We start from the raw sequence: 23,525 nt of genomic DNA, 5'->3' as shown, positions 1-23,525 counted from the left end.
AAAGGCGCTTACTTGTAAACGTGTCAATGCCAACACGAACTAAATGTTGTACATATTAACTATCGTGTGTCGTATGTCGTTCATCTGGTCACCTCTGTAACGTATCATAACTTTCTACGCACACGTATGAATGAAATCGTTCGTCAGGATATGGAAATGAGATTGGAAGCCAAAAACAAGTGCACAACACACTGTATTACCACATCGAACAGCTAAATCTAAATATAGCGGGCGCCGATATCAGCGGCTCGCCCTTGAACCAGTCGCACGGAAACATTTTATTATTATTACCGAGCTGTCGGCGAGCACGAGTATGTCGGGTCGACGACCCCACGACCACGTGTCTCCTTATCGACAACTATCTAACACGATTGTGGGTAAACAACATGCCGAGATAAATGACTAATTTCAAAACACTTGTTTATTGGTGCCATTCATAAATTAATCAGCATATCGTCAAAACGATTTCAATGACAATGATCGTGTATCGAATTATTAGAATAGCTATTTTTAGCTTGATAACAGAGCAGCGATAATTGTGACTTAATAAGATAAAATTACATAATGTTGTGAGACCTCATTATAATACCATTAAGTAAAGGCTTATGACAGTTTAGAAAGTATTAAATAGAAATTCATTATTTTTAATCTCAATCTCAGTCGATGGCAGTTCTGATTTACAAGGATAATCTTAATAAAAGCAACCAGCGAAAGCCAATTACGAATCTGCATATAAAAAAAATGTATGAAATGTTCCAACCCCTTTGAACAATAAATGAGCAATTCAAAAAGCCTTGAGTGAAGAGCGGTTGCATCGTGGGAAGTAGGACAGTATTACGTAACCGGTATTTGTTCGCCGGCCAACCTACACAGGTACATCCTTACAAATGCGTACGACCTTGAATGTGAACTCTAAAGTGTAAACAGCACGTGCTCGATGCATTGTTTTATGGAGGCTAGTTGTTAAACGACATCAAAAGACTAGGATTTAATACCGAAAAAGAAAATTCTTACTGACATCCAAATATCAGTTCAATTGCGATAGACATAGGATTCATTAATTAAATTGAATTGCTTTAATATTTGATAGGACATTTTATAAGTCAGGTTTGAGAAGCACTGGATAGTGAAATAGACAAGATTTTAACTGTAACGCACAATTCTCTCTAATTCATCAAATAATTGTTAAAATAGTTGTAACAAGTTAAAACGAACAAAATACGTTTCATTTTCAATCAGTGTACAGTAAACCCTATCCATATATAACGAGATACACGTGTCAAACGTCAAGTTCCATTCACTTTGATGCCCTCAAATACATTCCGGCGCCGCAGCCTCTACATAATGTATGTACGAGGAGTGGAAGCGGCGAAATGACGTCGAATCACCGCAACCCGACCGACTTTACCCCGTTCTGTAATTGAGAGACGAACGCACAAATCTCCGCTATGAAGCAAGTTATATTTGCCTACACATCAAACTTTCACTATCGTCGTACGCTTTCGTTTTTATATCCGCTAACAGCGACGGCCAGCTTTGTTATTCTTCCACGAGAATTTTTTCTTTTTTTTTTCGTCCGACAACCGACACACACATGGCCGTGGAAAAATTCGGTGTGCATTCATATTATTTTTTGGACGTTAAAGAGTTGTTGCAGAGACAGATTTCAATTGATACTCAAAACAACTTTCTTTATGAGTTATTCAGAGATCATAAGCAGCGTAGTGGTCATAAAGCCCTCCATTCTGATAATTACTCTAACTTGCATCAATCATGCTAAAATATCACAATAATTTGCACTCATGAGCTTTTATTTTGACATTTTCTTTTTAACTATAAAAATTACTAATGTCATAACAGTTACTGTGTCTAAAATTACTGAAGATAATAGATATAAGATAAGATAAAACAAGAACATTGTTTTTTTAGGTTCTTAAAAGATCATTAATCCAAGAGCACCAATTGATTTACTTACTAAATGTCATTATAGTACATATACTACACATGACATAGTTTGCAAGTATGTATATGTCAATATTCAATACACTTGCATGAGAAAAAAATGAAATGTATTTTAAAATTTTCATTTTATTTGTTAGAATAACAGACTATGTATAGTGTTTGCAAGAGGCAACTGGTTTTATAAAATATATATATTTCAACTTCATAAATTTGAGTCTATTAAGATTTTTTATTAAAGTAATTTCATATTACACCATACTTAAATCAAATTTTCTAATTTCATTATAGTATTATTATTTTAATTTTAAATAAAAAAAAAATTTGTATGTTATTAAAAAATCTTATAATGAAAGAATTGACTATTGACTAGTTCATATCTATTACTTTATAACAGCATTGTTCAAAATCTTTTATTTGAATCGGTCCCCAAAACTTTGCAATATTCACTTCAAAATTGTTGACTTTATTAAAACATGTCTATTACATTAAAACAAAAGAGCTAATAAATAAATATAAACACAACTTTAAGTCGTACCTTTGTCATTATAGTTATTAACGATTTTAATATATATTAAGCATTATAGTTATTAATGATTTTTATATAAAAAATAATATATTTGGAATATTTACATATAAAATTTATTTATTCCTTCAGTCAAACTAGGAAATTATTTCCCTGGTGGACTTCGTCATTAACAAGGAAATTGCAATAATTGCATCGATGAAGGTACACACATCAGATGATATAACATTTGATAATGAACTATGGACTAAAAAGTTCATGGTGAGTCAGACTGATGACAGTCATTTTGCTTTAGATTGAACGAATCCCTTATCAATTAAAAATAAACTTTGCTTCAATTTATATAGAAAATTAGTTTATATTCGATAAAATACTATACAAAATGAAAATATAGGAAGTGGTGTATATATATACAAATAGAATAACTTATAATTAATAGTTAAAAAAGAGCAGACTGTAGAAAAATTTTGAAATACCAGCAAAACAATTTGCTGACACAAGTTATAGTGAAAAAGAGCTATTTGTTGTTTGGAGATTGCTTAGCTGCATCCTCAATTGAATTTAGTGATAAAATAATCTATATCATACCAAAAGGTGGGGTATTTTATTGAAAAGGCTTTTTCACTCATTCGTCTACCAAATTTATAGTCAAAGGCAAATTTTCTATGAACATGGCTGTATACATAAGTATCAAAATTTACAAAATAATCAATCTACTTAAAAAAATCTTGATAACTCCAACATATATAATATGTTAAAATGATATCACAGAAATTTTTAACAAGATTTAAAATCCATGAAGTAGATGACTGACTTTAGGAACATAATTTTAAACTAAAAGTTAAAATTTTAAGTTACTGAATTGATTGTTATTTTAGAAATTCTATCAATATATATATACATACTGCCTTGGTTTCAATCATCACAATTAATAAGTATTTTGAATTTAATTTAAACATCCAGAGAGTACCAGAGCATTTAACTGTTTTTACATTATATACAACCCCAATATATTACTTTTAATAATACTTTTCTCTATATAAACTTATAAAACAAATACCCGTGTCCAAAATCACATATGTATGTATAAGCGGCAATGTTAGTAGTTCAGCGTAACAGTGTATAGCAAAATGTGTTGTCCCCGTAAATATAAAAATGGTCAAATATAATCTCCCAACTTTACTTTTAAAATAAACACATGAATTTACATCTTATAAGACACCTCCACTAACTCAAAATATAGTAATTTGTTTTTAAATTGAAATCAAAACAGCTATTAAACTGTACTCGATGTAAACATTTCATCACATTCATAATTAAAATTAAATTAGGTGGATTTCTTAAAACTATTTCTTGTGCTAAAAAGCTACATCAAGTGATACAAATTTTGAAACAAAAGCTTAACACTCACCGTTGAATTTCTATAAGGGCTTCCTTGAGGATTGTACGGTGGCATTGGTCTAGGAGGTGGCCACCCGGGAGCAGGTCCATAGCCACCCGGGGGCTGATCGTAGCTGTTTGGGTACCGATGAGGAGGCGCTCCACTAGATTGCAACAACGAATTCAAGGTAGGCGTAGGGCCTGGCGCCTGCGACACTGCTTGTCCTGGGAAAAATCGTTGCTGGGGCGGGGGCCTCGGTTTGCCGGGAAAACCTGGCCGTTGAGCATAATAAGGATCTGCGCCTTCTGGATAACGATACGAGCTGTACTGGTCCGGTATCGGCCGCTCGCCGCCCCGGTCGTGGCCCGGCGCCTCTCCAGCGTCGCGTGGCGGACCCGAATCGGCCGACATGGGCGATTTACTCTTTGTGTTCACAACGCCATCGGGCGGTACGCGCCCGATGGACTTATCGGTGCCGTTTTGTAATAAAGCGTTCCGAGATTCACTGAGCTGTTCTGATGAATTCTGATCTACGTTCGCTTCGCCACGCTGAGACTCAGCCTGCGTCGCAGCCATGTTCGGCTGGTGGCGGCCGTCCCTGCTTACACTAGCTTTAGCGATCGACCGGCTCACTTACGTTACATCGAAAACGGGCGTCGGATTGCAAAACCGCGACGCGGACACTTCCATCACTAATAAGACGAATAACTTCGCACAAATTGTAACGCAAATCTGACGAAAAATCGTTCACCGTTGCACACACATCGATCACATATCTAATCCATTCGCGTAAACGAGGTTATGGAAAAGGTTACATATCTAGCGGGCGCTTTTGTCATGTTCAAATCACTCATTTCATATCACTTGCACATTTATTATAACACTACCGATCCAATCACTTGTTACAAAACTCATTCCTATCTATAAAATTGATGAAATACTTAAAAACAGAACAATAGAATCACGAAACTTCCAAAATTATTAGCGTCCGCCATTAGCGGACTTGAAATTCTACAGCGCTTGACGACGCTTCTGCCTATCTTCACTTCGGTGAGATAAAATAAAAATATAGGTGCCGTAGTTGCGATAGGCACTATTCTGTATTTTGAGGAATTTTTAATTCGAGTCGTATATTAAATTCAACAGAATTTTAATGCTCTAATCACTAAATAGAGAAAATTGGAGAAAAATTATCTATGCATGTTTACATTTCCGCAATACTCGAACCACGTAGTAACTACAGTTCTACCAACAACAAGAATGCTATGACTATTTCCGCTGGCGCCAAGACATTCGTAGCTATGTTCATTCTTCAAAAAATAACCTTAAATCAATTATACATTATTATATTAAACAGCAGAATGCACAAATGAATTTATTAATCTAACAATATTTAAAAAATCAATAAATATAAAATATATTTATACAAAAATGTGGTGTAAATTGTTAATAAGGTTGTATTTTCTAAATGTATAAACTGTATTGCCAACGTTAAGACATGACAAAAATAAAAATAGATAAAATAATGACTTCAAAAGATTTTTCTTAAAGTTAAAAATATATAGTATTTTATATATATTTTATAGATTTTTTTTAATCAGTTTTATTACGGGCATATTTAAAATAACGGCTTCTTTTTGAATATTGGGTCAATTTCAGGAGAATTTTTCAAAACTTCTTTTATGCTGACGTTTTAAATTTTTTTTCAATTTACAAGAAATATGTTAAAATTCCTTATTAACGAAAAATTTATGAGTAATTACTCTTTTATATTTTTATCAGCGGCTAATGTGTGAGAATTTAAAAGACCATCTTTATTTTAAAAATGTTTTAAAATAATTCTTATTTCAAAAGTGTCATTATTCTATTGAACAAATTTTTGTTTAAAATTTCAAAATCTCACAGTTAAATATCTAGTAAAATCGTGTCTTGGATTTTATTTCAGATTAGATAATAATTTTCTATATATATATAGAAGTGCCTATGTCGATCGCATTAAAGGGTCACAATAAGGTTGCCTATAATTGCCAAAAAATTTAAGCTTTAAATTGGCTTGTACTAATGAAATTAGAAGACTATGTCCCATATCACGGCGGACTGAATGATTACTACAGTGGCGCCTTTGTTTTTTTTTCCTTTTAAAAATAAGTATATTGGGAAATATAGAAAAGAAACAATTTTGAATTTACTATTATAGTTCCTCAAATAATGCAATTCCTTAAATGATGCAAGTCTGGTTTGGTTTTAGTTGGACAAATTTAATGGGTGACCATATTGCAATTTTCCGATGTTGAGTATAGTATTAATAATTTTAAAGGAATAAAACAAAAAGTGTTTTAAAATTGTTTATATTTTGTTGTACATAGAAAGTATTGTTAACACGGATGCAAAAATATTTTCTTTAATTTTTTTTTTCAAGGCTTTAATTTTAATAACATTAATATCACCAATTTACCATAATTTTATAACAAATTTTTTCACAAGCATTTGTCGTAAGTTGTTACTACTTGTTAATATGGCAGTAACAAATCATTCATGATGGAATAAAACAGTCATTGCCAACATTCAGAACCATATTAAATTGATGACTTTAAAAAAAGAGGAATAATTAGGGATTTCATTCAAACAATTCGTTTTTAAAATCTTAAATGAGCAAATAACTTTCCTCGAAACCATAATAAAATATAATTGAGCGAGTGATTGCAATCCATCAAGGGTATTAATTAATATTTTAGATTAACATAACATTTTGGGTATTGGAAAATTATAAAATATATCAAAATACATATAAATTAGTTATGGCATAAAATTATTCTAAACTATAAAAAATCTCATAATAACCTAATTTAAGTACAGAGATTAAGGTATTCACATCAATATAAATTTACTGACAAACTGTGATGACAGATTTTTGTGGACATAGCTTGTTTTGTTCAGTCATTAAACACCCCATAACAATTTAGAGTTTGTGCTTAACTGTACACATATACTACAGAATACTTATTCTGAAAGCTCACTTGAGATCTATTTACATTACTTCGTCCAATGGGAATGTATCAATGTGTTAGAAACCGTTTATGCTACACAAAATACTTTTCTAATACTGCAATTAAGTCTATTTATAGTCCACGCAAATTTATTTTATGTGTCTGACACAGAGTTCAGTTTCACTCTATAGTCTTGTGATGTTTCTACATCAATCAGGAGGATCCAAACTCTGCCATCCAGGTGAGGTATTTCTGTATGTCACCTTTGGACACTGATTTATTGCATTTCGACAGTGCTTCTAAGAAATCCTGCCTCGTAACGGGCAGGTCTAGTTCTTCCTTGGCAAGTTGTTTTATCTGCTCCGGTTTCAAGCCAGCTATTTTCCGTCGCATGGACATCATTGAGGCATCTCTGAAACAGAACAGGTTTAGTTTAAACTTTACCATATAGTATTTATTTTTAGCTGCATGTCGCATAGTACACTATTCTGTCTGCATTTGATTTTTGTTTTTACTATTTTGGTGTACCAATAACAAGATTATATATAATTTTCTTGTATCCAACATAGATTTCATTCTGAGTTTTAATGTTATTTTCATAATTCTTTACATACGGTGTAAAGGTAACGTCTATCTAACCTGCAGACATTAGTTATATCAGCTCCAGAGTATCCGTCAAGTTTTTTTGCTATAAGTCGCAGGTCTACCTCGGGGTCAACTTTGACCTCTCTAAGGTTAATCTGCAGTAACGCCTCTCGACCCTCTTGCGTTGGCAGCGGTATGTAGATTCGTTTTTCAAGCCTTCGCCGTAACGCTTCGTCAATGTCCCAAGGGAAGTTTGTAGCAGCTAGCACCATCACCACCTGGAAAGATAACAATCTGATAATATATAACATACGTTATTATGAGGGTTAATATATACTTAATATAAGAATAAATATTTAGTATATAAATATTTAGTTTACATCAGTAACTTAATAGCAATTTACGATGTTTACATTTCGTTTTGTAATTTGATTTAATTAAACAACGCCAGTAGCTTTTTAGAAATTTTAAAATATTTTTTTTATTGTACTAATGTTAATATGCAATAAGATCAGAGCTTCAAAACGTTTTCAAGGCTTCTACGTTTTCATAAGATCTTTAAGCAATTGAGTCCACACCACTTATTTGAATTAGGAATTCAAACGATGCTTTGGATTGTAGGAAAATAAGTACATATATATTATATATAAAATATTTTAGATTCGTATTTTGAAATCAAGTAAGCATTTGGCTGATTTTAAATTGTATAAAGGTATCTGTCGGTTAGTGAATAATTATTCTGTCAGCTATATTCTACAGAATCTATTAACTGGTTAGTCAAGTGTTTATGTTGTAATGGACCTTAGCCGGCTCGTCCGTGGCTGAGCCGAGGCCATCCATCTGCACCAACAGTTCTGACTTCACTCGCCTGGAGGCCTCGTGTTCACTGTCTGACCCGCGGCGGGAACACAGGGAATCGATCTCGTCTATGAAGATAGTACTGGGAGCGTAGAAACGAGCCTGGGGAAGACGAACATACATTGTGTAAAGAAATATGTTTTACAACTGAGATCTAACAAGTACTGTTAAAAAGAATAATCGTTTTTTATGATACGAGATGAAACAAAGAGTGAGTTTCCTTGGGTTTTTTTGTATGAAAGAATTTTTGAAAATACAGTTCTTCCTAATATTAACCAACCATTTCGAACAGTAGTCGCACCAACTTCTCGGATTCCCCTCGGTATTTGGATGTGAGCGTCGAGCTGGACACGTTGAAGAATGTCGTTCCACACTCCGTGGCCACGGCCTTAGCGAGCATCGTCTTCCCCGTGCCAGGCGGACCCACCATCAGAACACCCTTCCACGGACGACGGATACCCTGGAGTTAAACATAAACAAATAAATAGTGAAATATGAACATATGTTTGTACACGTTTTTCATTATTTTAAAGCTACACACTAGCGACTTTATCGTCTCGTCTGCCCGTTATCACGGTTGCTGGGAAGTAACCTAAGCGCTGGTATGTACTTTTAATATTATAGTTTTATTTATATGAGTACTGGCAAACATCTTAGACATCAGTATATCATATTATCATTGCTAGTATTTGAAATAAACCTTAAAGAAGTCCGGCATCCACATTGGTAAGACCACAGCCTCCTCCAACAGCCTCTTGGCCTCGGCCAAGTCAGCAATGTCATCCCATCGGATGTTGGGATTCTTTTGTACTATATCACGTTCTGAAATTAAAAATAACATTATAATATTGCCATGCGTATGACACATCTCTCATCTGTGACATATATTAACATTCAATTTAGTTGTATGTATGTATAATGCTTATACTTTATTATATAACAATTTTTTTTATTTGTTCAAATGATGCTGATTTATTACACTTAATCATTCATTATAGAAAATTTCTAGATTTTATATATATATATATATAAAAAACTATTAATATTCTGAGAGGGAGGACTAACACAAGTACTATAACTGATTATATATCCTTTGCACATTATTCATTAATATTTTCCTTGTATGTAAATGTTGTAACGGTACTCTTTCGTGACTCCACGCACCCGCCCCCGCTGGTGGTTAACACAATTGAAACACTGTTACAAGTCAAAGACATTTAGGCTGTTTAAATACAATATGTGAGTGAAATTTGAATAAGACATAACATTTTATAGAATAAAATTGACATTTATTAAATTAAGATATGTTGTGAATGACGAGGATGGCGCTTTTATTTGTAAACCACTTTTTTTTATCCCCTCCCCCCTCCTATCTTACCCCACTCTGTCTCCCAATCAGTATTTCTTTTTACCAATATTTAATTACATCATTATCTTTGATTGTTCTGTACCTGCCCCCCCCCCCTTCCCTACATTCCCTCACCCTCTGTCTCTGCCCCATGTCAGTCTTACCCAGCATATCCACCAGATCCCCGTCGGCAGCTGACGGCGGCTCGAACCTCCTCTCGTCCTCCTTGTGTTTCTCTTCGTCCGTGTCTCCGTTGTTATTGTCCCTATCCTGCTTGTCCTTTGTACTGTGATCCTTGTTCGATTGCTCTTTCGTCTTGGCTGGGAACGTTATGACCATGCATCATGAACATGAAACATTGAATTATCTGAATCATTATCGAATGTAACTAATCTCAAACACATTACAAATCGTTATATCAGTGTCATAAAGCCACACCTAGAATATAAATTATCTGCTTCCTAGTCACATTGTGTGAAGACAATTCTTTTTTGTTCGATGCATACCTTACGTCTCTATAGGCTAAGTCAGATAAAATTGCTCTATAAATTAGTTAGTAATGTTAATCGTATTCCTTACCGCTGTGTGTTTTATTAGTGTTTAATTTGGGGTTCCTGACGTCCGAGGTCTTCCTGTGTGATGTGGTCGCCACCCGTCCAGCCGGCGTCTTCTTATCATTCGTCCTGGCGTTCCTTGGATTGTTCCTCGCTGATTTCATAGTCGGTGGGCCTCTGAACAACAATAAATGGATCCCTGAATATAATCTACCACAGATACGAGTTTTATTTCAACTGCTAATTGTTTATGTTATTAATAAAAATTAATCTCTTGCGGCATTCCTGTTGGCTGATTCTCGTTTATCATTTTAATTGTTATCTGTTCAGTCGCAGCAACTAATAGTGTCATGGATAATAAAAACTATTACAATAGTTGAACAACTTAGACAGTCTTCTTGCAAGTAATGAATGAAGATGTGATTTTTTTTTTGTATAAATCTTTAATTTTTTAACTACGATCTACAACCTGCAGTGTATTTGGAGAGGCAGTGAAATATTCATCGAGAATTTACACATGAAAAATAATAAAATAATTTGAACTGACTTGTGTTCAACACTGGTGGGCGATGGCCAGGCGGGATCTCTGTCCGGCGGGGGCGGCCAGATGTCGGGATCTATCTCGTGAGGCGCCGGTGCCCACATCTGGTCGCGGGTGGGCAGGTCTTCTAACGCTGGACGGATGAGCATCTTTTACTTACGTCGTTATATCATTATAAATCATAAGCAGGGTGTATGAGTAGTATTGTTCCGGAACATTAGCACGCGGGGATCTATTGTCTATAGTCCCATGGGTTATATGTGTGTGTAACATGTATGCGGATAACGTTGTAGCCATTAAGTTTCCGAGCTGGTAACGTATGTATAAAATAACGATTTAAACTGCACAAAAAAAATAATTACTATGATAGCTCTAGTCTCATTTTTGTAGCCATTAAAAAAGCTCTGAGAAATTTCATTACAATGGTATTCCCATGGCCGGGCGATAATTACACTCCAGTAAGCTAGACTGTTCTTGGAACTATTTAATTTATCCGAGTACAAAACATCAGATGACTCAGTGGACTCCACTGGACATTCTGAAATGCTTTCAAAGATCTAAAACATTTTTCCTTATCCCATTTTAAGCACAGACAGAGTAATTTATGGCTGTATGTTAAGTTTTTTTTTATTATTATTTTGTGATAAAAAAAAAACGATTGTATTTTAAAAGCATGTGGAGCTGTTATTATCTGAATTGTTATAACTGTAAGTCTGGAGTCTGTAGTACGGATTGGTGTGGAAAATTACCGCAACGAATATCCGCAGAGAAACGTACGTACGTCCGCAAATCAAAATTATATATATATATATATTATTGAAGCTATCTTTTATATTATTGAAGCTTAAATATATTTGTTAGATTGAGTAAATTATTAATTAGTTCAGATTTATTTTAACTAGTTTTTAAATAATAAAATTCGCGTAGTAAATCCGAATAATACTAGTTTCATTTAAATGAATACTCGCGAAAATCTTAGATCTCATTATCTTAACTATGTTATTGATATAAAATTCAAAATAATAATTTACGACATTCGACTCTGTATACGTACAAAACAGATTCCTTACAATTCGTACCTATCTACTTATCTTAGACTACATCCACAATAGGAGGTTGTGGACGCGTCGATGGTTTTACAGCGCTATAGAGAGCAAACTTGTATGTCAAGTATGGTAGCCAGGGAGTTATTTAAAACGGTCTTTATTGTTATGATGATACGGTATAAATTACGATGACATATATAAAAGTTGTTAGCGAGACATGCAGATTGGAAAGTAGTTTTATCAGATCCCAACGGACGATTACTAACAGAGACCTTCCGTCGGATCATTCTAAGAGTAAAGATGAAAATTATTAAACCCTTTGTAAAACGATTGTTATGAGAACAGTGAATTTATAAATGTATGTAAATATAAGTATGTATTCATTATTATATATTGTTGTGTGAAATTAGACCTTTTGCTATAAAACAGTAAGTGCTTTTTAAACTATTTTTTAGTAAACATGATCTGTTTAAAATTTACTGAGGCTTCAGGACGTTTTCATTCTAGATAATAGATTTTTTCATTAGAATATTAATTAATAAATTACTTGCATTATATGTTTTTCATTGTATGCACGTTTTTATCTGCATTGCGTATTTTCTTCGCTAACGTAGGACTTATTATCCTTTATCTACCATCTACGTACTGTTTATATGAAAAACGATTTCATTAATCACATCTCATACAATACATTTTCATTATATTTACAAACATTTTATTTGTACTGAAAAAAACACGTATCATATTCAAGTTCGTATACTTAATGCTCGTTTTTGTCCAACTTTTCGGCCGCATCGCCTTTTATTCCACGTACCTCGCTACAAAGCCTACCTTTCTCTCAAGCCCTATCTGCCGCCTTACCGAATTTCATCTAAACTGGTTTATAAATTCAACCGTGAAAGACTACGGACATAAATTTTACACTCCAATAAAAATTTTCACTTCATATTTTATTTATATAACTCTAAATATTCTTTTTTAACGACAATAATCGTAGTACATATTTTAATATTATTTCCGTGACGTCACTAATGGCCCGACCTAAATCGCACTAATTGCGATACAGACGTCAACAAATCAATGTAATGTATGAATGGGACACAATCGCGATGTAGAAGGCTCGTGTTTCGCAGAACAATAGTCCAAAGTGTTGCCAGTACAATACTTTATATGTACAGTATATGTGATCGTAGTAGCATATCTTTAATGTACATCTCATCAGTGATCAAGTGAATATGTATCGATGTTTGAAGTCCCGTGTGACTGCATGGGATTTTGATGACTCTGTAGAGAAAAAGCCTATCCGATACTACAGCAGACAGGGCAATTGTATGAAATATTTTTTAGTTACAAAAAAACTATTATAAGTAAGTAAGTAGTATCATATCGTATCAATATTCTTTCGTTTTTTTTTGTCATAGAAATTTAACTCTTAATATATCTATTATAACAACATTTTGAGCGATATCTTTCTTCCGAATATAAGAATTAATTGGTTTCAGCTAATCAAACTGTCTGCTTAGAAAATAGATCCAAGCGCAAATATAGTGGGAGATATTATCGTAGGGTTCATTAACATTATTTTGTTTGTGCTTCTGATTTTTCTCATTTTTAACACCACTATTACGGTTGAAAATTAGTTTTTAGAAGAAAACTTTTACAGTACTTATTTATATATATTTTAAATGTAATGTACATTATATAGTACTCACTGCTGGTTAATGGCGTGATCGCTTTTTCACCCTCATGCTGGAACATCTGTAAGGTTGCTACCGTCGCTTTCAGTTGTTCGTATTCCCTGGCCATCTGTTTCTGGACCTGGAACAACAAACATACATCAGAAACGAAAGTTATTATTAGACGTATCAGAAGAATCAATATAACTATTACAAACAAATTAAAAAAAAAACAATCGTAAACCAACTGTACTTTAGATTTCTTTAATAAAAATCAAAACATTAACTTTAAAATTTTGGGATTAACTTCTTTGTCTTAAATATTTTATAATGAATTAAATGTTGTTTAAGGTGTGACCTTTGTCTGACCTACATCAAAAGTACAACTTAGTAGCATATTAATTGTATTATTTAAAGGTCAAACGAAAAGTTTACGTACGTACCTAATTATATTACGACAAGAATGAAAAAATAAACTTTACCTAAAGACGTTAAAGCGATTTAGAAGTCAAAAAGTATGTTCAAAATCTTTTGCGTTTTGAGTAAAGTACTTTTTTGTTAAACATAATAGCTTTTCAGATCGGAAACTTTTCCAAAAGTTTTGTGCCACAAGACTAAAACAAATATAGTCAGCAAAAAAAATAATCTTAGACTAATATTAAGTATAAAAAGTCAAACTGTTGGTTAGTGCTCCCGTTAAATGTCTTTTATAAAAGTAAGAAATGAGTATTATTTTTTGATATAAATAATAATATACATATACATACCCTTATAACTCTAATATGACGTAAATAAATTCTGTAAGTACGTGCTATAAACGTTATTATACAAGAAAACTAACTCACGAGACGTGTCAAATTCGTGTCAAGGTTCACTAACAAATTTTAAACAGGGTAGCCTTAAGTGTTAATAAAAAAATATATAATCACCATGTATGTGTTAGTGTTTAAAAAAAAAATAAAGTAAATACCATGAAATCGTTCGGCGACCATACACCTTCATGAGGTTTAATAGCTTCCTAGAGCAACGCTCCCATAAAAAACACAACAGCTCATATCACAGAACGGTTCATTCATACGGCAATTATTACGAGCAGTTACGGGAATTCGATGAACATTTCTTAGAAAGCGCTTCAAAAGACAATGCTCCGGCCATCAGCAGTGACGTATACAGAAGCGAAACTTAATATAACAAGGGAAATATTCCCACACAGAGCTATTGATAAAAAAAAGCACGACAAATTAATTCCAACGCCTTGACCGAGTTCTGTTCAGTAGGCGGCCGTTAAAACTACCCACATTGTTTTAGAAATGACACGTTCCGGTTCAAATCTGCTGACAATTTGATAGATCTTACAGAGGTACAACTTAGATGTTAATTAAGAAAATCAGTTCAAACAAAGTCTTAGATATAGATACTAATATATAATATACTATACTTATTATTGAAATACTTATATATATTTTTCTCATTATATATTAATATCTAGTAACACTCACAGAAAATACGTTTATAAAGTAAGGGTAAAAAACATTGTACAATTATGTCAGTGTGTGTGTTTATAATGTTTATGTGTGTGATGTACCCTCAAAACTGTCACGCATTGACATTAATTATGCGAGTTCAACGACCGCGGACAGTGCAATGATACCAGTACTTAATCGTACGTGGGCGACAATAGAACGAATGTTTGGCGTCAATCCAGCCACCAAATTATATTAGCTGACCTTTAACCCTTAGCTGAGGAAATAGGAAAGTGAGCCATACCATCCTATTATCCTCACTGTAGGTTATAATCTTTAATTTCAAAACTAACTAAATATATTTTGATAGGACATTTCAGTTATTCATATCAACATTATTATAATCACACTGAGTTACATTCAAAGCTATTATATTATTTTATTATATTTATCTTATAGAATATTATTGAATTTTATAAAAATAGCCGAACTTCCGTCAGGGCTTTATAAAACATATACAAAAACGTACTCGAACCTATCATAAATGTATATCTTTTTTAAATGATCGTAATGTAGCAATGGACGGGACTCTGAACCCTCTTTATTGTTTACTACTATTGATTCATTGAAGACTAATATAAAGAATTATCGAGTATTTTTTATTGTATCTCAACTATTTAAAATCAATAGTAAAAAAGAATATTCTTTTAAACGTTTAATTAAAATATTTTAATCTTTCACAAGTCGTTTGAATTATAAACGGACGCTGATAATTAGGAATCATGTTCCTCAATCTATAAGTAAAGAAAATGCTTACTCGAAGTTTCAGCGAGATAACAAAGCGTTTCGCGTACTAAGCGTTTCACGTTTCTCAATCAACGACTTATGTTAATACTATAAAATTAGACAATGTATGTATGAAAAACTGTCATCTTGACACGTATAACAAATACGAAAGCGTTAAGCAACACATTAACTATATTTTTTACATTGTGAGAAACATAATGACATATTAATCTCTTTTAAGGGGATATTGATTTTTGATTAGATTTCTTCACTAAACACGTAAATACTACGAACATTGACGAACTAATTTATTTTCACTACATAACAGAATAAATTTTGTTGATATATAATAAATTAATTATATTACGGTGTACAAAATATGTATTGTATGGAGCGATTGTTTTGTATAGAATACATAGTTTAAAATGTTATAAGTTATTATGAATGATGTAGACATTCTCATTTAACTAAACCAAACCATTGTAACGTGTCTTCGTCACGTCTAAGACGGATCTTTTCTCTGCGCCTATAACTACGATGGTTCAATTTTATAAAAACAAATAACTGAACATTACAAACAACAAGGTTTCGTCCGTTCGTCCTCTTTAATCCCTTGAAATAATTATGTTTAATTTCATTTACAAATCTTTTAACATTAGCATGTATAAAACTGTCTGTTTAAGGTCGTCTTAATCAAAAAACATACACAAATACTATATATATATATGTATATTATTGTTAGTTTGATCGATAATCGCTCTGTAATTTTCGCGTGAGCAACACTACACATCCTCAAATAATTAAAAAAGGGACGGGACGTAAGGAAAACACACGCAACACCTAATAACGTAATGATCTTCTTCAAATGTATTCTATGAATAAATGTCCAATGACACTTTAATAATGAACTTCAAAAAGTTATTTGGAATCGATCATTCATACCGTTAATGGCTAGAGGTTGTTGAACTCTAAGGAAACGCATTGCGTATTTTTAGACAACTGCGCATTAATTACTATAAAACATCATACCTTTATTTTTTTCTTACCCCTCCCATATATTGTTTACATATTGCGCGTGCTATTTATTGTATTAAGAATCTAAATATAAAGAATGTCTGACAATTTTTTTATATCAGAAAAAAAAAAGGAATTAATACTTTCACTATAATACACTTTGAAAACTATAATAAATAATGGGACAGACAGGCCTAGCCCTAGTTTGCCCTCTACAGTGCCTACTTAGCCTTAAAAATATTTCATTCATAAATCTTCGCACATAACTGTTATCGTATAAGTCATTTAATGACGAACGGAAAACGGTTTGTGTGCTGTTTGTAACAACTTATGGTAAACATACAGACGTGAAATAAAAGTTTATTTTTGTCGGACCTTTGTAACTTTTCTTTATATTTATAACATGTCATCAGTTTCCTCTCAGGAAATGCCATTTCAACACAAAAACAAATAGAAATACACAATATCACGGTCACGTCTGTGCTTCCGCTGAATGTCAAATTATAACAAAGAACATATCATATAACGAAATAACAAATAGCATTATCCCAATATAGCTTTGACTTCAATATAAATCTTTTTAACTTAAAATTTCAAAGCAACAATTTAAGAACGAAATCACACACACGACAATTATACGTACATAGCTGTAAAGAAAACTATAAAGCATTCGTCAGTACATGGAATTAGTTATTGTTTAATCAAGTAAGACGGTTGTGGGTAGAGATATTATGCAAATAAAAAAAAAATAAGTACGTCCAAGAAACGGAAAGACTTAAGAATGATATATCAAAGTGAGTGAACGACTAAAATGTAAACTTTCTATGAACAACCTGGGGATTGTTTACTGAACACCTTCCCGGTCATTATTTAGAAAGTCAATACTCTAGAGTCTAGGGAAATAGCATACCTCGTTAAGAATATAAATAAGGTTATACGTTTAATTTCAATAACATTTTGTTCCCAGCATATACTCCGCTCTCTTAGCAAAGACGAAAAGAAACATAGACAATACTCTATGAAAAACTATAAGACTTTATATTATAAATGAAACCACTTAATTTTTTACTTAAACAATTAACTTATTATAGTTTCTCAGAAGTAAAAAGAGACGATAAAATCATTTTCAATCTTAAGTTTCTCAATAATAAAAACTCAAACTATTACGGTCACGATCTTTAATCCAGTACCAGCCTCCCATTTCTCATGAGCAAGTCAAACGACAATTCCTTTCTTGTATATCAAAGTTATTTTTTAATTTTAGACCAGTTTACTCGCTAGACTCGTCACAACGACTTTTTTTTTAAATAGTTATTGATGTAAAACAGCAATAATTCTCTTTGGACAACCACATAAAAAGGCTAACAACCGAAAAGGTTTTAGTGTCTCGTTTCACGTTACAGTAAAGTCATTCATGTGTAAAATTGTATTGTGAGGTTTCTTTAAGAGAAAAAATATCGTGAGTCAACATTACTACAAGGACGGTGGCAGAACTGATTTACGTATAACTTCCTATTGTGCATATATTTTCATACAAACGCAGAAAATTAAACCGTCATGTCAGACCTTCAGCCTTATTTATATCAAAGAGAATTATAATTAATTAAGACTAAATTTGCTGAAATTAAACAATGTGAAATATAAGTGTAATAAACAGGCTCAAAAATTATTTAATTAATACATTTATGAAAAGCGTTTTGTTAGAATGTTGTTCAAAATGTGGGTAGACGGTGAACTGGTTAGTTGTTGCTAAGTAAAAGTTGAATTCAGCATTTATAAGTAAAGTTCAATAATGTATCTTAATAGTTTACGTGGGCGACTGGGATTAGTTCGTAATCTTTGAACACAGGAAATAAAAATGGTAGAAATCGTTAGAGTTTACTGAGACAGGGACTAACAAAGCTTCATAAACACAAGATATTATAGCTTAGACTAAGAAACGACACAAACTATACATGGACTAACCAATACTTTTTAAAATAAACATCGTTAAGAAGAAGAAAAAAACAAAAAAAATTCTAAGCTGAATGTCCACATTGTATATTCGTCTTTCAATTCAAATTATCTTAATTATAATCAAATCTTATAAAATTTTATGAATTATATATCTCCATGGTGAGATCACAGATCGATAGATACATTAAATGAAATAGCCACGATTGTTACTATGACGAAGCTCCTACAAACATAAATATATTATTAATTTATTACAAATTCCAATAAACAACAGGTAAATTGTACATTTATATACATATATGTAATGATCATAACATAAGTTATGTCATTACATACATGGTCAACTCCTCGAAGATGAGTAATGAGATAACTCCGTAGATCAAGGACTTCGCTGTTTAACCTTCGATATAAAATTACACTGTTATAACTATATTGAATATTTAAGCTCTGTTGCATATAAATAAACTATTGATATTTCATAACTAGCTCTTAATAATATAATACAAATATTTTTTCTTGTAAAATCACTGAAATAATTGTATATTTTCTTGCATATAGCAAAAGAAGTGTTTTAACCTATTTGTACTTATGACATATCGTCTTCATTTGCAGAACAATGTAGAACTGTGATTACGTCATAAGCCCTAAAGTCTGTTCAAACAGATATTAGCGTATCTAATCTCGACACAACTCAGAAGGTCGGACTGATAGTGACGTCATCACAACACATTAGAAAAGATTTAGAAAAGACGATATTATGTTCTTTGACTTCAAAGATTTATTGTTTTACATTTGTTCGCAGTAGAATAATAATTAGTTATTAAATAATACAACAAAGAACTATGTTACTAGTAATACAGACAGCACAGATTTAAAAAAATGTATTCGTCCAAATGGCCAAAGAGTCTTTATATACGAAAATCAAAATATAAAAGTTAATCTGATTGTATGTACATACCTAATGCGATTAGGGATGGCCCAGTAAAATGGATGGAAGCATTTGTTACTTTCAAGACCCAATTGACTTAAAATTAATCGCATTTTAACGGTTGACAGAAATCGATACTGTAGTGTAATTTAATCATTATCAAACGAAACGACGGCTAAAATAAAATAAATCGTGTACGAAACGAATTAGAAAAATAAACGAACGTCAAATGTTATTATAATATTTAATAATTAATTAGGTAAAAAAAAAAAAATGTATTGACTTTCAGTATACAGCCACGATAGTTAAGTCGTAAATCTATTAAAATTTTACACAAACAATAACACTGAAACAAATCAAAACTCAAAGTAAATCAATGGCGTCAATTGATAAACTGCACGATCTAGTAAAATGCAGTACCATTGTTACCTTTATTAAATACAACCTTTTTTATCTAAAGTATGTGTTAATATTGTTTAGCTATTTCAGATTAACTTCCGACATGGGGCAGTAGAATTTGTATTAGTAATAAAAAAATATTGTGTATTGTTTAAAAATCAATATAAAATCTTTTAGCTATAATAGCTTTATACTATAGCTGATGTGAAGTATTTTAACCCGCCACGATCAGGTTGAAGATTTGCAACTATAAGTAATTATAGCCGGCCTAAGTAAAAAACTTGTATTATGAAATTGTATGTCAAACATTAATTTTGCAATCATTATTGAAATATGAAGGTGGCATTATAATTATCATAACTAAATTTATTTTCTAGTACGGTTAATTCTATGTTTTATTTGAGGTAACGGCAAGCCTTGGGGTATAAAAAGCCCCAAAAAGTGCTGGTGCAGAAGACAAGGGAAACTATTGCACCGATCTTCCCAAGAAGGTCATCATGTACTATGTAACATTACCTCTAAATTGAGTGTAAACCATGACATCATGGTATCTAAATATAATTAAATTAAAACATTCAGTTTTTTGACTAACAATGTGAAAAAAGATGTTCAAATAAACATTTGTCGGAATACTCAGTATGATATAGGTTTATGATGATTTAAAATTATATTATATGTTTATACGGCTATATTATTCATGGGGGTGGCCAAGTCGTCCAAAGATGCATTAATTCAGACAAATACATGCATGATGACTAACAAGAATGTCTTAGATATCACTGTTTTCAGTAATGTTGTTCAAGATAATGAAATGATTTAAAAAAATCATATGAATCAGAACAAATATTTTTTTATATGAGAAATAAATGTAAATTATATCTTGAGGAATTTTATTTTTAAGTAATTTGTGTTCAGATCTGTATACATGAATATTTAAAAAGAAGTAACTTTTCAGAAATTATTGAGACACTTGAAAGCATTGACCTTTACAACTCTCTAATAATTGGCTGTTTAAACTACCGAAGTGACTTTTAGGAGGTATAATGTTAAGGTCAAAGGTTAAAATCAACCATAAAACATATTTTACTACGACAGTCAATAGTGTAAAATTTAAATTACAAAAGGATGTTGTTCTAGGCGATTTTTAACAACAATTTCTATAAAAATAAAAATGATCTTTCAGCATTTTCTATATTTGTTGATTATTTTTTATATAGATAATAAAAATAAGACATGTTTTATGATTTTCATAGAATGATATATGATTATTGTTTACTTATTAAAATTTGTATGTGAAATGCCTATATATATACAATCAATAAACATGATTGCAGTTTAAAGAGAATATATTATACATTAACAATCAAAATTTATGAAGTTTCAGTTGGAAATAGGAAGTTATTTGTATAATGTTTTCATCAAACCATCTAAGTATACCGTGACTGAGCTCTGTGGGTGGCCTTACGTATTAATTAACTAAGTTATCTTATAAGGAAATAACTATGTGCAAGGTTAGCAACATACAACAAAATAAAGGATAATGTTTGTGTGTAAATTCGACTTACCAACTGCCACTTAGACTTTCGTGTGGGGTCAGCTATAGTTATGAGAAGTCTGTGGATCATCTGAACGGTTCCTTCGTAGTATACAAGAGCAGAATCATAGTTCCCCATTAATGCCATTTCTCTAGCCAACTTAGTATTCTCGCAAATTTCGCCAACAGAAACTGCCATTATTGTCATTCCCGCTGCGTACATATAACGATTCTATGAAAAATTATATATTTTCAATTCACGAACCGAATCGCGTGCGACCAACAATCTGAGAGCATTATTCATTTTTCATACAAAAACCGCGCCGAATTCATTTTATTTGCATTATTTTTCAACATAAAACTAGGTTATTTGTTATGTTTACGTTAATTATATTATCTCATGACGACTAGAAATTTTAAAAGTGATTTCATATTTGTGACACAAAACAAACTATTTCTTTGAAACAATTAAAGAGGAGTTCACATCACATTACACTTCTCAATCACCAACTCACTCGCCAGTCGCCACTCACCAGTCGCCACTCGCCTAACTTGTTAATTGCTATCTGAAAAAATTGAGTGTTGCCATTTTATAAGACGACTCATTAACCGTGGACAGGGGAAAATTCATATCAATTCAACGTCTTGGAATCTTGAGCCATATATAAAAAGGAATCTTATTAGTTTTTTTCAAAACGAATATGCAAGTAGTTAAAAAATATATCTGTAATGTCTAGATATCGCTAGATAGAGAGAAAAATATTGAATTGAGGTATAAAAAAAATTCAAAGGATAAATTTTACACTCAAATGTTATTTTTTCTAACAAATAATACTATTTTTTTATTTTGCATGAATATTTTTCTGATGTCCACACCAGTGCAACATTATTTCTGAATTGCATATTTTAGCGCAATTAATTACATAACACATATTTGTATCAATTAATCGCTTGTAATTTATTTCTAATTATCACTTAATATCATTTTTGTTTCAAGGATAAATAAAGGTTTCTATTAATTTAAAATTTTCGGTAATAGCAATTTTTTGTTTAAGATTTTATTTTAAGCATTTTGGTTTTGAATTAAAACTTTAAACTACCCAAAAAAAACATGTTCGAGAGATGTTAAATTATTTGACATATTAGTCATAATCCAATAGATGCATGGTAGGATCCTGGGTAGTCATTCAGTATCTGGCAGGATACCGGGTAGGAAAATGAAAAACAACTTATTATTTTACTTAAGGCTAATCGGTTATGGACAACTTATTTTTATTCAATACTTAAAATTGACAAGTGGCATATTGTGGTTGACGAATACCAAGTTTTTCGTATTTGTTTGAAGCAAGCGGTTCCGCTTGGCTTTGTATATCACACCCGTTTCTAAAAACAGCCTCTCGCTGTAAACGCCACTGCCAAGGGCTGAAAGATAAATTTTAGCAAAATTTACGGGTTCCGATTTATACTAACTGACCACCAAATGTAGTGTCATTGCGATTGATGCGAGATGTCTTTAAGAAAAAATCAATCTCTTTAAGAAAATTCACCAAAATTCTTACAAATTTTAAAGAAAGTGTGACAATAATTTCAAACTTCAAAATATATTTTATGATTTACAAAAATTTTTATGAATTAAATAATTATGTGTCTGCCCATTTAAATATTAAAAAAAAAACTAATTACGATTAATATATCATTTCCTCGTTTATTATTATTACGAAAGATCTGTTCAACTAAAATTCAACAATTAATTTTGTCGCTGCCGTCTATGTTGATAATGATGTTTAAAATTCTTTAAATTTTGATATTCCATCTGAAATTATAGCCAATTTGATGCTGTAATAAGAATTCTCATAGACGCTTCTTTATTTTGATTTCCTTGTCTTTCAATTACTTTTATATTCAATTTTAAAAACGACTAACTTTTTTGAGAGTTGTGCAATATATCAGTTTTTGATCTAAATTTTTAAAAATGAAAATAAAA

At 31.8% G+C, this 23,525-nt stretch overlaps 2 protein-coding genes across 13 annotated transcripts in view; both read right to left on the bottom strand.

Moving 5' to 3' along the window:
- Positions 1–5,106, bottom strand: part of LOC116773820 (trithorax group protein osa) — a 62,156-nt gene extending 57,050 nt beyond the window's left edge. For 8 of the 9 annotated variants that reach the window (XM_032666315.2, XM_032666321.2, XM_032666323.2 and 5 more), the window contains exon 1: positions 3,897–5,106. In XM_032666315.2, the coding sequence (XP_032522206.2) occupies positions 3,897–4,442 (546 nt within the window). In that variant the 5' untranslated portion in view covers positions 4,443–5,106. The remainder of the gene's footprint in view (positions 1–3,896) is intronic. The other variant, XM_061523787.1, reaches the window with a different exon arrangement.
- A 1,092-nt stretch (positions 5,107–6,198) lies between these two features.
- LOC116773880 (katanin p60 ATPase-containing subunit A-like 1) lies at positions 6,199–22,088 on the bottom strand. 4 transcript variants are annotated; one of them, XM_032666434.2, is made up of 10 exons: positions 21,573–22,088; positions 13,498–13,603; positions 10,746–10,866; positions 10,224–10,375; positions 9,809–9,964; positions 8,997–9,118; positions 8,577–8,756; positions 8,240–8,398; positions 7,493–7,716; positions 6,199–7,265 (listed from the first exon to the last, which is right to left on the bottom strand). In XM_032666434.2, the coding sequence occupies exons 1-10, from the start codon at positions 21,762–21,764 to the stop codon at positions 7,067–7,069; spliced, it is 1,611 nt and encodes a 536-aa protein (XP_032522325.2). In that variant the 5' UTR covers positions 21,765–22,088; the 3' UTR covers positions 6,199–7,066. The 4 variants fall into 4 exon arrangements, with proteins under 4 accessions (XP_032522325.2, XP_032522326.2, XP_032522324.2 ...); XM_032666435.2 differs by having other exon boundaries at positions 10,746–10,863; XM_032666433.2 differs by having other exon boundaries at positions 10,746–10,872; positions 21,573–22,087.
- Between the last annotated feature and the right edge of the window lie 1,437 nt (positions 22,089–23,525).

This window comes from Danaus plexippus, chromosome 20 (assembly GCF_018135715.1).
Source record: "Danaus plexippus chromosome 20, MEX_DaPlex, whole genome shotgun sequence".
Taxonomy (NCBI): Eukaryota; Metazoa; Arthropoda; class Insecta; order Lepidoptera; family Nymphalidae; genus Danaus; species Danaus plexippus.
Note: the sequence above shows the minus strand (reverse complement) of the source record. Positions and strands in the feature narration are given on the sequence as shown.